The sequence below is a fragment of the Nyctereutes procyonoides genome, unplaced genomic scaffold (genome assembly GCF_905146905.1).
Source record: "Nyctereutes procyonoides isolate TBG_1078 unplaced genomic scaffold, NYPRO_anot_genome, whole genome shotgun sequence".
Taxonomy (NCBI): Eukaryota; Metazoa; Chordata; class Mammalia; order Carnivora; family Canidae; genus Nyctereutes; species Nyctereutes procyonoides.
Window position 1 is genome coordinate 19083458 of NW_026575030.1, and position 16490 is coordinate 19099947.

The 16490-nt window shown below is 44.7% G+C and overlaps 1 protein-coding gene across 1 annotated transcript in view; it reads right to left on the minus strand.

The window, feature by feature from the left end:
* Positions 1 to 11899, minus strand: part of ACAP2 (ArfGAP with coiled-coil, ankyrin repeat and PH domains 2) — a 131038-nt gene extending 119139 nt beyond the window's left edge. The window contains exon 1 of the mRNA XM_055316557.1: positions 11538 to 11899. Within this exon, the coding sequence (XP_055172532.1) occupies positions 11538 to 11590 (53 nt within the window). The 5' untranslated portion in view covers positions 11591 to 11899. The remainder of the gene's footprint in view (positions 1 to 11537) is intronic.
* Between the last annotated feature and the right edge of the window lie 4591 nt (positions 11900 to 16490).

Here is a 16490-nt window from a genome sequence, read left to right on the forward strand (position 1 = left end):
AAACTTCACATAATCCCAAATAAACATATATATATACTTCCTCATGGGAATTTTCTTTCATGCCCTTCAATTTACTTACCCTTTGCTCTGACATCATTCAGATATAAATCTTCAAGGCATCATGTCCTCCGTTTTGTTTTGTTTTCCTCCTCTACTTTTGCTCACTCTACTTTCTTAAATACTCTAAACATAAAATCTATAAATGGCTCTTTTTAAAGACCTATACTGCTTTACTTCTATAAAGTTCAATGAAGTTTGCCCATTTGTTTGTATTCTTTCTTAATCCACCAACATAGACGATTTTCGTATATACAAGTAACATGCCTAATTCTAATTCTTCATGCATTCTAGACGCTCCCAACTAATAGTCCACTTCCACATGGGAAAGCCAGCATCTTTAACTAAACCATCCAAACTTCTTTTCAAGGACACAAGAGAAAGAGGAAAGGGAATTAGCATTAAGTGGGTTGTTCCCTATCTACTTCCGTGAAAGGCAGTATTGTTCTCACTCACTGAGCCTGGGAAAAATTCAGAAATCTGCCCACAGATTTCACTACCAATAAATGAAAAAGACAGAAGTCATCTGCCTCCAGAGGTTGTATCCTTGGTCCATATTTACTACCCTAAAACAATGTTCTCCAGTATGAATTATGCTTTGCCTATCAACAGCACCAGAAACTTCCAGTTAAACACCGTAGGTTAGCCATACCCATTTACCTCCATTTTCTCCAAAATCCAATTAAAATGACAGAAAAAAAAATTTTAAAGCACTACTTCACAAAGACAAAGAAGAGAAGAGTAACAGTAGCAACACAATTCTGGGAACTGAAAGGCAGGTAAAAAAAATGGGAACTCATTTAGACCAGAGAAAGCCAGAACCTAAGTCTTCAAAGTGCACTGGTAAAGCTAATTTGAAGCCAGAAGATTCAGAATACAGAATCCCAAGATGGTTACTGAATATATGCTGAACAATGATCTTGAGCAGCTTTCATGTGCTTATTGACCATTTGTATATCTTCTTTGGAGAAATGTTTATTCAAATCCTTGCCTGTTGTTTTTTTTTTTTTTTAAGATTTTATTTATTCATTCATTCATGAGAGAGAGAGGCAGAGACACAGGCAGAGGGAGAAGCAGGCTCCATGCAGGGAGCCCGACGCGGGACTCGATTCCAGGTCTCCAAGATCACACCCTGAGCCGAAGGTGGCGCTAAACCGCTGAGCCACCCAGGTGTCCCCCTTTGCCTGTTTTTAATCTGGATTATTTGCTCATTTTTATTGCTGAGTTGTAGAGTTCTTTATATTCTTTGGATACATATCCCTTACATAATTTGCAAATACTTCTAACATTCTGTACATCATCCTTTCATATTTTTTTAAAAATTTTTTATTTATTTATGATAGTCATACAGAGAGAGAGGGGTAGAGACACAGGCAGAGGGAGAAGCAGGCTCCATGCACCAGGAGCCTGATGTGGGATTCGATCCCGGGTCTCCAGGATCGTGCCCTGGGCCAAAGGCAGGCGCCAAACCACTGCGCCACCCAGGGATCCCCATCCTTTCACATTCTTGATGTGTCCTTTGAAGCACAAAAGTTTTAAACTTTGATGAAATTGAATTTGCCAATTTTTTCTATACTTGCTTGTTCTTTAGGGATTGTACCTAAAAAACCACTGCCTAATTCAAGGTAAATCTTTTGGAAACAAGGCAATTCAAGTAAATATTTTGGGTACAAAGATTTACTCTTGTTTTCTTCTGAAAATTGTATAGTTTTAGCTCTTATATTTAGGTCTATGATCCATTTTGACCTAATGTTCAGATAGGATGCAATACAGGGGTCTAACTTCATTCTTTTACATGTGGATGTACAGTTGTTTACAGCACCACTTGTTAAAAAGACTATTCTTTCTCCATTGATTGTACTGGAACCCTTGTCAAAACCTGGTTTTTCATAAATTTAAGGGTTTCTGGACTCTATTCCATTGATCTATATATATCTTACTTAAATGCCAATTCCACACTGTCTTGATTACAATAGCTGTGTAGTGGTTTTAAAATGGGAAGTAAACCCTCCAACTTCGTTCTTTTTATGGATTGTTTTGGCTATTCTGGTCACTTGCATTTCCATATGAATTTTAGGATGAACTTGCCAGACTTCAAAGAAATTAGCTGGAAATTTTGATAGGGGTTGCCTTTAGCCTATAAGGGAAGAGAATTTGGGGATATTGTAATCTTAACAATATTAAGTCTTCTGATCCATGAACATGAAATATCTTTCCCTTAATTTAGGTCTTTAATTTCTTTCAATGATGTTATATGGTTTTCATCGTACAATCCTATACAGTATACAGTCTTGTACTTCTTTGGCCAGATTTATGCCTTTATATTTTATTCTTGATGACACTGTTCAATAGAATGATTTTCTTTGCTAGTACATAGAAATACAAATGACTTTTGTACACTGACCTTACATCCTGCTGGCTTGCTAAACTTATTAGCTCCAACAGATTTTTGGTGGATTCCTTAACATTTTCTATATACAAGATATATAATCTAAAAGTAGAGGGCAGCCCCAATGGCCCAGCGGTTTGGCGCCGCCTTCAGCCCGGGGTATGATCCTGGAGACCGGGGATCGAGTCCCGTGTCGGGCTCCCTGCGTGGAGCCTGCTTCTCCCTCTGCCTGTGTCTCTGCCTCTCTCTCTCTCTGTCTTGAATAAATAAATAAAATCTTTTAAAAAATAAAAGTAGAAATAGGGACACCTGGGCAGCTCAGGGTTGAGTGTCTGCCTTTGGCTCGGGGTGTGATTCTGGGGTCCTGGGATCAAGTCCCACATTGGGGTCCCCACAGGGAGCTTGCTTCTCCCTCTGCCTATGTCTCTGCCTCTCTGTGTCTCTCATGAATTAAATCTTTAAAAAAATAAAAGTAAAAATAGTTGTAGCACTACTTTTTTTTTTCTTCTTTTTAATATGGATGTCTTTTATTTTTCTTTCCTGCCAAACACTTTGGCTATTACCCCTACTACATTGTGGAATAGCAGTAGAGAGAGTGGACTTTTATTCACGGTTATAGGGGAAAACTTTTAGTCTTTTAAGTATGATGTTATATAGGAATGTTCCATACATGTTCTTTACCAAGTTAAGAAAGTACTGTATTCCTGCTTTACTAAATATTTTCACTATGGAAGTGTGTTGAATTGCCAAATATTGTTCTATGTCTATTAAGATGATTAAATAGTTTTTGTCCTTTATTCTACTTTCATTGGTATTTTGCATTCCTGGATAAATCCCATTTGGTCATGATGTACAATCTTTTTTATATGTTGCTATATTTGGCTTGCTAATATTTTGCTAAGGATTCTTGTATCTGTATTTATAAAGGATTATCAGTCTGTTGTTTTCTTGTGATATCTTTGGCTTTGGTAGTAACACTGACCTCACAGAATGACTTGGTGATACCTCCTCTTCTATTTCATGGAAAGTTTGTAAAGAATTATTGCTTACTGACCTTTAAACATTTGGAAGAATTCATTGGTAAAGCCATCTTACCTTGGGCTTTTCCTTTGGGGGAAGTTTTGTTTTTGTTTTTGTTTTTTTAAGTAGGCTCCACATCCAGATGGAGCCTAACAGGACACCTGAACCCACAACCCCAAGATCAAGATCTGAGCCAAGACAAAGAGTCAGATGCTGAACCAACTGAGGCACTTTTTTTTTTATTTAATTTTTTAAAGATTTTTTATTTGAGAGATCACAGAAGGAAAGGCAGAGGGAGAAGTAGGCTCACCACCAAGCAGAGCCCCACATGAGGCTTAATCCCAGGACCCTTAGATAGGACCTGAGCAGGAGGCACACAGTTAAACCAACTGAACCACCTAGGAAGCTTTTGTCTTTTTAAAGATTTTATTTATTTATTTGAGAGAGAGAGAAAGCACGACAGCATGAGTAGTGGGAAGGAGAAAAAAGAGCAGGGAGCGAGTCCAACACAGAGCGTCAGGATCCATCCCAGGACACTGGGATCTTGACCTGAGCTGAAGGCAGACGCTTAACCAACTGAGCCACCCAAGCGCCCCCTAGAGGAAGCTTTTTGAGTATTAATTCAAAGTATATACATGTACATGTAAAATTATATACATAAAATTATATAAATTATTGTATTGTATATTGTATATATTTTATATATTTTTAGGTCTATTCAGATTTTCCATTTCTTCTTGAGTTGGTTTCAAAAGATTGCATCTTTCTAGGAATATATCCATTTCATCTAGCTTATTGTCATAGAATTATTCACAATATTCTCTTATAACCCTTTGTATTTCTGTAGGACAAAGCAATGTCCTCCCTTCCATTCCTGAATCTAGTCATTTGGGTCTTCTTTTTCTTTTCGGTCTAGCTGAAGATGTCAATTTTATTGCTCTTTTTGAAAGACTAACTTTTGGTTTTATTACTTTTTCTCCTGTTCTTCTATTCTCTTTTTAAATTTCTGCTCTAGGGATCCCTGGGTGGCGCAGCGGTTTGGCGCCTGCCTTTGGCCCAGGGCGCGATCCTGGAGACCCGGGATCGAATCCCACGTCGGGCTCCCGGTGCATGGAGCCTGCTTCTCCCTCTGCCTGTATCTCTGCCTCTCTCTCTCTCTCTCTCTGTGACTATCATAAATAAAAATAAATAAACTTTAAATTTCTGCTCTAGTCTTTATCTCCTCCCTCTTCCTGCTTTGAGATCACTTCACTAGTTCCTTTTTGTAGTTTCTTTATATGGTTTGATTATGATTTGAGATGATTTTAACACAGATGTTTGCAGGTATAAATGTTCCTCCAGGCACTGCTTTAGCTGCATCCCATAAGTTTTATACATGGTTTTGTTTTTATTTGTCTCAAAGTATTTCCTTTTTTTAAGACCTTTTTTTTATTATTATTATTTGAGAAAGAGTGATCAAGAGAGAGTGTACAAACTGGGATAGCGGCAGGCAGAGGGAGAGAGAAGCACACTCCAGCTGAGCAAGGAGCCTGAGATGATACCCAGCCCGTCCAGGTCAGGGCTGGATAGGCTGGATGCCAGGCTCCATCCAGGACCCTGGGATCCTGACTGGAGCCAAAGACAATGCTAACCAACTGAGCCACCCAGGGAACCCTGAAAGTACTTCCTAATTTCCTTTATGATTTCTTCTTAGATTCATCGGTTATTTCAGACTGTGTTACTTAATTTCCACATATTTCTGGGTTTTTTTGGATTTTTTTTTTAAAGATTTATTTATTCATGAGAGACACTGAGAGAGAGAGAGGCAGAGACACAGGCACAAGCTGGCTCCCCGTAAGGAGCCTGATGCAGGACCCGATCCCAAAACCTGGGATTAGGACCTGAGCCGAAGGCAGACGCTCAACCGCTGAGCCATCCAGGAGTCCCATGATTTTCTTGTTACTGATTTGTAGTTTCATGTCATGGTGGTCAAAGAACATATTTTGCATGGTCTCAAAACTTTTAAATTTATTGAAGCCTGCTTAATAGCCGAACATACAGGCTATGCTGAAAAATGTTTCACATGTACTGGAGAAGAATGTGAACTCACTTTTGTTGTATGACATGTTGTACAGATTATGTTTTAATTATATTATACATCTATCATTTATTATGCACCTATTATTATCTTGTTGGCTTATTTATTGTGTTATAACTCACATCTATTTCCTTGTTGATCTTCTCCTAATTGTTCCGCCCATTATTGAAAGTATTTATGTTTTCAACTCTTATTACTGAATTGTCTATTTCTTCCTTGAATTCTGTCAGTTTTTGCTTCAAGTATTTGGGGATCTGCTAAGTGAATGTGTGTAGGTGTTAGGTCTTCCTGATGGATTGACCTTTTTATCATTATAAAATGTCCTTTATCTCTAGTAATTTTTGTCTTAAGGTCTATTTTAAGTGATATTAGTATATAATTCCAACTCTCTTTTGAGTACTGTTTGCATGATTTATCTTTTTTATCCTTTTGCTTTCAACCTATTTGTGTCTTTGAATCTAATGTTTCCTGTATGAGTTCAAACCCCACACTGGGTATAGAGAGTCCTTAAAAATAAATAAACAAAAATAAATTATCATTAAAAAACAAAAAGAAAAATACTCCTGGGTGCCTGGGTGGCTCAGTCAGTTAAGCATCTGCCTTTGGCTCCAGTTGTGATCCCAGAGTCCTGGGATCAAGCCCTGCACCTGATTCCTGCTCAGCAGGGAGCCTGCTTCTCCCTCTCCCTCTGCCGCTCCCCCTGCTTGTGCTGTCAAATATGTTTTTAAAATATTTTTTAAAATTTTAAAAAAACTAAAGTATGTTTCTTGTAAATATACCTTTGTATGTAACAACACTGAAATTTTATAGAAGAAAAAGTTTTTAAAGAAATAAGGGCAGGAAGCCTTGGGTGGCTCAGTGGTTGAGTTTCCACCTTCAGCCCAGGGCGTGATCCTGGAGTCCCGGGATCGAGTTCCACGTCGGGCTCCCTGCATGGAGCCTGCTTCTCTCTCTGCCTGTGTCTCTGTCTCTCTCTGTGTGTGTGTGTCTCTCATGAATAAATAAATAAAATCTTAAAAAAAAAAAAAAGAAAGAAGGGCAAAATACACCAGAATGGCATACCCTTTTCTGAAATTGAAGAAAGTACTACAAAAACAAAATATTCAAGAATAGCCATTAAATTGGGAGGGAGGGGACAAGGAAAAATTTGTCCCACCAGATATTACAACAGACTAGTTATGAAAAGTATTGTAACTAAAATATTAATGGTAGTTGACAAATAGACAAACATATTAGTGAAAAAGAGTAGAACCCATGGGATCCCTGGGTGGCGCAGCAGTTTGGCGCCTGCCTTTGGCCCAGGGCGCGATCCTGGAGACCCGGGATCGAGTCCCACGTCGGGCTCCCGGTGCGTGGAGCCTGCTTCTCCCTCTGCCTATGTCTCTGCGCCTCTCTCTCTCTCTCTCTCTCTCTCTCTGTGACTATCATAAATAAATAAAAATTAAAAAAAATAAAAAAAGAGTAGAACCCAGAAAAATATACAAAGGTGTGTGTTTGTGTGTGTGTATAAATAATATTAACTATTCAATAAAAGGTGTTAGGACAAATGACTTCTATTAGGAAGAAAATAAAATTGAACTCTCTCTCAAAACTAAAATCCAGTTTTATTACATGAAACTAAAAATTACTATGAAATGATAGAAAAATATTCTATAAATAATAACGGGATGGGGAGACTTTTCTAGGCAATACCCTAAAACCAGTTTTTAAATTTCTGTATGATAAAAAAAAAAACACCATAAACCAACTTAATGCAAACTTAATTAACACAACTAAACTCTGTGGCTTGAGAGACAGCATAAAAAGAGTGAATTCACCAGGTCAACCATTTGAAAGTCCACCATTAAAAAAGTTAATTTTAACTTCTCAAGATATCAAGTTTGGGATTTCTTTTTTGAATTTTAAAAATGAAGATAATTCCTACTTCACAGTACATTTTAATATTAAATTAGAGAATAGCCATGAAAGCATCTAGTATGAAATCTGTCTGCCATATTATAGCAGCTTGTTCTTCCTTATTTCAACTTAAGTTGGTATTACACTAAATGAGGAATTACAAGCTGCAATGAGGAATAGCAGGATACCTGTATTTCAGTTCACAATAGATCTACTTAATAATTTCATTCTACCACTCGAGAAATGAAAGGATGTTTCCCCACATTCCTCGTCCTCTATGTTTGCCATGCATAAAGCATCAGTTGTTAAGTCTATCTGTTCTAAAGATGGAAGGTAAATTTGCGATTTAAGAGCAAAACATAACCTACATAGATAAATATTATATCAAAGTCTTTCACCCATTAAAACCTTTCTCCCCAAAAAACCTTTTTAAGATTTTTTTCCTAAGTTCTCCAATAAAGACCATATCTGAAACAGAATCTACAAATGAAAAAACTTTCAGAATGACACACAATAAACAGTGTTAAGGATAAAACATAAATGTGCGTCAGGTAAAAACTAAAGTTTTGAAGACTTATAAATGCCAGTATTCTTATATTTGAACACTCGTTAGAGCAAAAATGTTTTACAATTCAGAAAGCACAAATTAATTCAGCTTTTGGTTTCAAACAAAATATTCGGGGATCCCTGGGTGGCTCAGCGGTTTAGTGATCCTAGAGACCAGGGAAAGAGTCCCACATCAGGCTCCCCACAGGGAGCCTACTTCTCCCTCTGCCTGTGTCTCTGCCTCTCTCTCTGCATCTCTCATGAATAAATAAATAAAAACTTTAAAAAGAAAATATTCACTTCCTGTGTGAACCACGTTTAAATAAAAGCACAATTTTATTAAAATTTTATAAAATTTTAAAGACCAACTGCATATACAATTTAGGGTCCAAACAAATTCAAACTTGTTCAAACAAATGTTGATCAAATTGGAAAATTCCCACTTAAAAAAAGTATACTTAGGCACATGTACTTTCTGGTAGATTTTTAGATGAACAAGATGTTGACCTTTAGACTGGTTTTTAAAACTAAATCTGGATGCACAAAATTACACAATGCAATGTGCCTTCCAATCTAAAAACAAAACAAACAAAAAAATGTTCATAGGAATGTAAACGTAACCACTGGCTTTATTCAAATTACTACAGACAATGCTGCAATAGCAACATCCTTCTCCCCCTATTTCATCAATCTCCCCTCCAATTTTCCTTATCAACCTAGCAGGACAATTAATGATTAAAACTTGAACACTGGTGAAATTTTTCTTCAGCAAGATCTGCCTTCTGCATCAATTCTACAACACCTAAGGCATGTCCACATGCCAGACTTAAATGCCAGAAGATTTGTGTATGAAGGGAAATAAAAGTAAGAATTAGTTTAAAAACAGCACAACAGATCAGAACCCCACAAGGAATAAATGGTGCAGCTGCCTTGCAATCAAAAAGCATAAACAGGGCGCCAGGGTGGCTCAGTCAGTTAAGTGTCTGCCTTCGGCTCACATCGTGACCTCGCGGTGCTGGGATGGAGACCCCAGGCAGCCTCTCTGCTCAGCAGGGAGTCTCTTTTCCCTCTGCCTCTGCTCCCCCCACCCCGTCCCTGCCCCTGCTCATGCTTTCCCACACTCTCTCTTAAATAAAATCTAAGATTTTTTTAAAAACCAAAACCAAAACCACTAACAAGCTCACCCCTCACAAATCTTCTATTCTAATATGAAAGTTTCAACATATCACTCACAACATGCAGATACTCTTAAAAGTCAAATTTCTCTTACACATGAAGCATATGGATAAAAGAATTCTAAAACATTATTTTCAAATGCTATACATACTTACATAGAGACTAGAAAAATTAGGAATGTGAACGATGAGACTTTTATTTCTTGGCATACTTCCATTGCAAATCTTTTAAGATTTTATTTATTTATTTGACAGAGAATAAGAGAAACAGCACAAGCAGGCAGAGCAGAAGGCAGAGAGAGGGAAAGAGAGAGGGAGAAGCAGGCTCCCTGCTGAGCAGAGTCAGACTCAGGACGAGATCCCAGGACCCTGAGATCAAGACCAAGCCAAAGGAAGATGCTTAACTGATCTAGTCACCCGGGAGGCCCCTCTTCTATTGCAAATCTAATGCAGCTTTAAAAAAAACGTATACCAGATACTGGAGTTCCTTCAAGCTTGACTTCTCATCCCAATGTGCAGCCAACAATAACTGGAATACCAGAAGCAACGCTTGAAAAATCTCTAATACTGAATTAAAATAGAATATACTCAAGTTTAACAAAGTTCACCATAATATTCCATACCATCTAATCAGTATCTTTCCCTCTTATTTTATATTCAATTATTCCTTTATTTCAAAAACAAAGACATCACAAGTTTCTGAACATCAGCGGCCACAAGTATTTCCATATCCCTTCTCTCAACTTGTTTTTTTTTAAATCAAACTTAATATGTGAAACAAATTGAGTATAAATCCACATTCTCCAGAGGAAAAATGCTGTGCTGCTTCATTAAAAAAAAAAAAAAAAAAGCCAAGTCATCTAAACAAAAATTCACGAAAAGCAGGGTTTTCTGAGGTATACTTTAAAAATCACTTCATCTGCCACAGTCTGCACTCCAACCTGAGAAGCTGTCCTAGGCAATCCATGCGTGTCCCCTCTGGGTCCTTTTAATTCACTTGGACCATAAAACTGTCAAAAAAACGAATGCCAACAACCACGATCAAACCAGATGCAGCTTTTTACAAACAACAGCTCTAAGCTGCGAATAAAATTAGCACCCTCCTCCAAAAAAAAAAAAAAAAAAGGCAAAACAAAACAAAATGTTCTTAGAAGTAGGAGTTCCTCGGTTTTACCAATTCTTTGCGTTTCACTGTAAAGGGAACGGGGAAATCCGTGGTAAGAATGAGAACATGGAGCGGCCCGGGTGGCCCAGCGGTTAGCGCCGCCTGCAGCCCAGGGCGTGACCCCGGGGTCATGGGATCGAGTCCCACGTCGGGCTCCCTGCGTGGAGCCTGCTGCTCCCTCAGCCTGGGTCTCTGCCTCTCTCTCTCTCTCTCTCTCTCTGTCTCTAACAAATAAATAAAATCTTTACAAAAAAAAAAAAAAAAGGATGCGCACAGCTAGTTCCCAGAAGGATGCAGGCAAGCATCCCCGAGCGCTGCTCGGCCTGCAGCTGGGCAGGCTGGTACCCGGGGGCTCCCCGGCTAACGCACGTCCCAAGGCCTCCCTTACTCTTGAGCGGCCCGAGGGCAGCCGTACGAACGCTCCGGGAGATAGAACCCGGCAAAGGGGTCCCCTGGAAACCGCTCTGGAGCCCCGAGGAGCGCGGACCGGAGGCGGAGGTGCACGGGCTCGGGACGCCCAGGGCTGCCGCTCGGCTCGGCCGACGGAGCCCGGCCCGAGGATGCAGCCGAGGATGGAGCCGAGGATGGAGCCCCGGGGCCGAGGACGGAGCCCAGCCGGTGGACGGAGGACACAGCCTGGGCCGAGGACGGACCCGAGGACGGAGCCCCGGAGCCGAGGACGGAGCCGAGGATGGAGTCCCGGGCCGAAAACGGAGCCAAGGATGGAGCCGAGGACGGAGCCCGAGCCGAGGACTGAACCCAGCCCAGCCGGAGGACCGAGCCCCGGAGCCGAGGACGGACCCGAGGACGGAGCCCAGCCCGAGGACGGAGCCGAGGATGGAGCCCCGGAGCCGAGGACGGAGCCAAGGACGGAGCCCGAGCCCCGGAGCCGAGGACGGAGCCCGAGCCGAGGACCGAGCCCCGGGCCGAGGACGGAGCCGAGGACGGAGCCCAGCCGGGACGGAGCCGAGGGGCCGGGCTGCCGGAGCCCCGGGCCGCCGCCGCCGCCGCCGCCGCCGCCGCCGCCCGCCGCGGGAGGAGAGAGGGCGCTCCCACTTCCGCCCCCCGCAGACCCGCCGGGCGGCCGGGCGCTGGACGGCGGCGGGGGGGGTGGCGCCGGGCCTCGTCGGCGGGGCCGGGGGCGGAGCGCAGGCAGGGCCGCGGCGGCGGAGGAAGCGCGCTGGGGCTCGGGGCCTGGCAGGCCGCCGGTACCTGAAGCGGGGCGAGTCCTTGAGGCACTCCTCGAAGTCCACCGCCATCCTCATCCTGCCCCCGCCTCGCGTCGCCGGCCGCGCTGGGGGAGCCGAGGGGGCCGCGGGCCGCGGCGCTGGGCACCCGGGCGGCGACTAGCGCTGCGCGGAGCGGCGGAGGGCGCGTCGCCCGCTGCTCATAGCCCCGCGCAGGCGGCGGCGGCGGCGGCGGCGGCGGCGGCGGCGGCGGCGGCTGCGGCTGGTCGGACCCCAAGCCGGCCCCTCCTCCTCCCGCCCCCAACCGAGCGCCGGCCGCAGGGAAGCCGCCCGGGAGTGACAGCCTCCGCCAGCCAGCCACGGGCCCGGCGGCCGGGGGGCGGGGCTTCCGGCGGCCCCGCCCCCGCGGGCGCCGCGGCAACGCAACCGAGCGACGGCAGCTCGAGCCAATGAGCGGCGCGGTCGTGGGCGCGCCCCGCCCCCTCGCCGGGAGCGACTGGAGGGCCAACCGCGCCGCGCAGGCGTGGTGGGGCGGGCCGCGCCGGTGGCTGGGAGGCCCGCGGAGGCTCTCCCGGAAGGAAGTCACGTGGCCGAGCGCGGCGCTTCCCTCGGAGGCCCCGCCCCGCCGAGCTGCCAGCGCGTGGGGCCGCGGGGCACGCCGGGAGCGGCGGGGAGGCGGCGGGATGGGGGCGCTCGTGGCGGCTCGTCGACGGCGTCTGCCGCGCAGGGGAACGCGGAGCCGGTTGGAGCGGCCGGCGGAGCGGGCCTCGCTCGGGAGGGTCCCGGCAGGTAGGAGAGGCGCCGCGCGGGGCGGGGGGGGGGGCAGCCCCGAGACCTCCGGGGCTTTCCCCGGCTCGCAGGCGGCGGGTCGGACGGCCGGGCTCCCTGCCCCGTGGGCCGCGCCGCCCCCCTGCACACTCGCCCCCGGAGCCCTGCAGGCTGCGCGGCGTCTAACCCAGCCTTAGACGCCACTGGCCGCCGGAGAAAAGGAAGAAAAGAAAAAAAAAAAGAAAAGAAAAAGAAACCACGATGAACACATTATACCTGCGCAGCCCGGTGGCTCAGCGGTTAGCGCCGCCTGGAGCCCGGGGCGTGACCCCGGGTCGCGGGTTCGAGTCCCGCATCGAACCTGCGTCTCCCTCTGCCTGCGTCTCTGCCTCTCTCTCTCTCTCTCTGTCTCTGTGTGTGTCTCTCATGAGTAAATAAATAAAATATTTTTTAAAAAAACAAACATTACACTTAAATGTAGCGCAAGCTAAAGAATGTCCATAAAACGCAACGGCAGCAGAGTGGCTGCGAGCGAGAGCCTGAAGGCAAAGAGATAGGAACGTCTGTTGTGGCTGTAAAGGGAAGTGAAAGCGCTGATGGGATGCAGTTGCCCCGAAGCCGAACTAAGAAGTCCAAGGACACGAGGCCACGGAGAAGCCACGCAGGGAGCGGGGGCTGCCAGCATCCCGGTACCGCTCTCTTCAGTGCTGTGGTCAAAGTTTAGGTGTAAGCCTCCTGGGGACGCCCGGTGGCCCAGCGGTTAGCGCCGCCTGCAGCCCGGGGCGTGACCCTGGAGACCCAGGATGGAGCCCCGCCTCGGGGCCCTGCGTGGAGCCTGCTTCTCCCTCTGCCTGGATCTCTGCCCCTCTCTCTCTCTCTCTCTCTCTCTCTCTCTCTCTCTCTCTCTCTCTCTCTGTGTCTCTCATGAATAAATAAATTTTAAAATAAATAAATAATGAATGAATGAATGTAAGTAAGCCTCCTCACTTCCACTGCCTCAAGTCTTACATAACCGTGTAGCATGATGGGATGATGGTTTACATAACCAGAGGTTGCATCTTGATCTCCTTTTGCACCATTAGAAATTAACAGTATAAAAATAAAAGGAAAAAAGAAAAAAGGAAAGGAATAGTATCGTTTTGAGACGTTTCTAAGACTATACAAGCAGTATATATGTTTCTTCCTTGGTTTTAAACTGGGTTCCTTTTTTAATTTTCTTAACCTTTTGTTTTAATTCTACTTAACAGGGCAGCCCTGGTGGCTCAGCGGTTTGGCGCCTGCCTTCAGCCCAGGGCCTGATCCTGGAGACCCGGGATCGAGGCCCACATCGGGCTCCCTGCATGGAGCCTGCTTCTCCCTCTGCCTGTGTCTCTGCCTCTCTCTCTCTCATATGAATAAATAAGTAAAATCCTAAAAAATAATAATAATACTTCTACTTAACACACAGCTGTTATATTGGTTTCGGATGTACAGTATAGTTATCGACACTTGCATATATCACCCTGTGCTCCTCAGGACAAGTGCACCCCTTAGTCCCCATCACTAACCCATCCCCCCCACCCCGACAATCAATTCGTTCCCTATAATTCAGAGGCTGTTTCTTTATCTCTCTTATTTTTTCTCTTTGCTTATTTGTTTCTTAAATTCCTTAAGGAATTCTTAAGGAATTTAAGAAACATACTTACATACTTAAATGTATGAGTGAAATCATATGGTAATTTGGTTTCTTTTTTAAATTACATATGCCTCTGGGCAGCCCGGTGGCTCAGTGGTTAGCACCGCTTTCAGCCCAGGTTGTGATCCTTGGAGACTGGGGATCAAGTCCCAGGTCAGGCTCCCTCCCTGGAGCCTGCTTCTCCCCCTGCCTGTGTCTCTCATGAATAAATAAAATCTTTAAAAAAAAAAATAAATTGCATATGCCTGGAATCTGCGCAGCTTCTTTTGATAACTGGAAACTATTGACAGTTAAGCTTTCAGTGTCCTCAGACATTTCAGTTGGTCAAGCCAACCTCTTCCGGACTTACACCTTCTGTGTCAAATTTAGAAAGAGAGTTGGCCATTTCTACATTTAATTGTATTCCAAATGCATGACAACTAATCTGTGTGTAAGATAATATTGTTTCAATGCTTCAACACAATGTAACCTTTTAGAAAAGGCCTAATATGACACTTGGAGATTCAAATTAAAATTCAGCTGTAAAATTCACTTTCAATGAAAGTAACTCAAATAAGCTAATTGTCGATAATGAACATTTTCTTAATGTGGACAGCTAAATGTATGTACATCCAGTCAGTGATAACACTGTCAAATTTTTTCTGCCCTGTGGTAAAGCAAGCACACGGGGGTTGCCAATTGTAGGTTAGGTTCTAAATTAAGAAATATTAGAAGTAGGGTTGCCTGGGTGGCTCAGTCAGCTAAGCGTCTGCTTTCGGCTGAGGTCGTGATCCCTGGATCGTGGGATTGAGCTCTGCGTCGTAGGCCACCAGCTCACTGGGGAGTCTGCTCCTCCCTGTCTGCCTGCCTGCTGTTACCCTTGCTGCTGTGTCAAATAAAGACTCTAACTGCAAACTGCCTGCTTCCCCTTTAGAATTTGGTCTTTATGGGTGTGGCTCTGTTTACATATGAAACGTTTCCTTTTCATGTATTTCATTTCAGAGGTGCGGCTCAAATGCCACCTCTTTCAGGAAGCCTTCTCAGTTTGCTGAAATAACAGAGGTCTCTTTTCAACAGGCAGTGAGAATTAGTAAGGGATATAAATGATCAAACCTTAAATCTCACAAGTGTCTTCTCCCCAGACTTCCCAATACCTTCCTCCAAAACCTCTGGAACCCTGTATGCCCATAGTCCATCCTTCCCAGGACACTTTGAATTGTCTCTGAGCATACTTTTTTTTTTTTTTTAAGATTTTATTTATTTAGAGTGTGTGTGAGTGGCGGGGGCGGAGGGAGGCAGGGGGGTGTGCACACAAGCAAGAGGGAGAGAGAATCCCAAGCAGACTCTGAGCTGAGCGCGGAGCCCATCGTGGGGCTCAATCTCACAACTCTGAGATTATGACCTGAGCCGAAATTAAGAGTCCACTGCTCAACCAACTGAGCCAGCCAGGGGCCCCTCTGTGAGGATACCTTTTTTTAGATATTTTATTTATTCATGAGAAACACAGAGAAGCAGAGGGAGAAGCAGGCTCCACGCAGGGAGCCCAATGTGGGACTCAATCCCGGACCTGGGGTCATGCCCTGGGCCGAAGGCAGATGCTCACAGACATCCCATGTGAGGATACTTTTAACTGTATGCTCTTCAGTAGAAGTTGTTTACTACCCCTTCCCTGATCCACCTTGGCCAGGTTACTTAGCAAGAATCTAACTCTTGAGAACTTATAATTGACATTCCACCTTCATACAAGAACTTATTTTGGGGGCGGCTAATGCCATCTCGCTACACTACTGTCTTACTGTCCTCATTGCTATTCTCTACCAGTTTCCCACTCAATCGCTGACTTAGCCTGGCTCAGTGCATTGCAAATTATGTCAAGAACCAGGCGTTTTGATGAGGGAAACTGTGGGTAGCTTCTGGAACTGGGAAGCCGAAGAACCCACACACCTGTGGGAACTGGTTTCCCTCCCCTAGTGGCTCTATCCTCAGTTTTTCTCACCAACTGCCCAAGTCTCACCAGGTATCCACTCTGCTCTGTGTGGGTTCTGTTCCCCTGTGAGCCTGGCCTGGATACAATCCTCATTGCTACTGGTTCCTTCAACAAGTTGGTTGTCAGACAGCTACAGGGGCCAAGCAGATGATGTAAGTGAATGAAGCTGGCCAGGTGTAAGCAGTATGCGGGGTGGGGGAGCAGGCAAGGTGAAGGGGCAAGCGTATGCTCTGTGTACTGCTCAGCTCCAGTATGTTTTTGCCATATCAAGCCTTCAGATTTTATAAGAGAAGCCAAACAGCTAGATTTTAATGTGAATCCTCCCCAATTTTCAAATGTTGGCAACACTTTCAAAATACTAGAAAACAGGGATCCCTGGGTGACACAGTGGTTGGGCGCCTGCCTGCCTTTGGCCCAGGGCACGATCCTGGAGACCCGGAATCGAATCCCACATCGGGCTCCTGGTGCATGGAGCCTGCTTCTCCCTCTGCCTATGTCTCTGCCTCTTTCTCTCTCTGTGTGACTATCATAAATAAATAAAAAATTTAAAAAAATACTAGAAAACATTA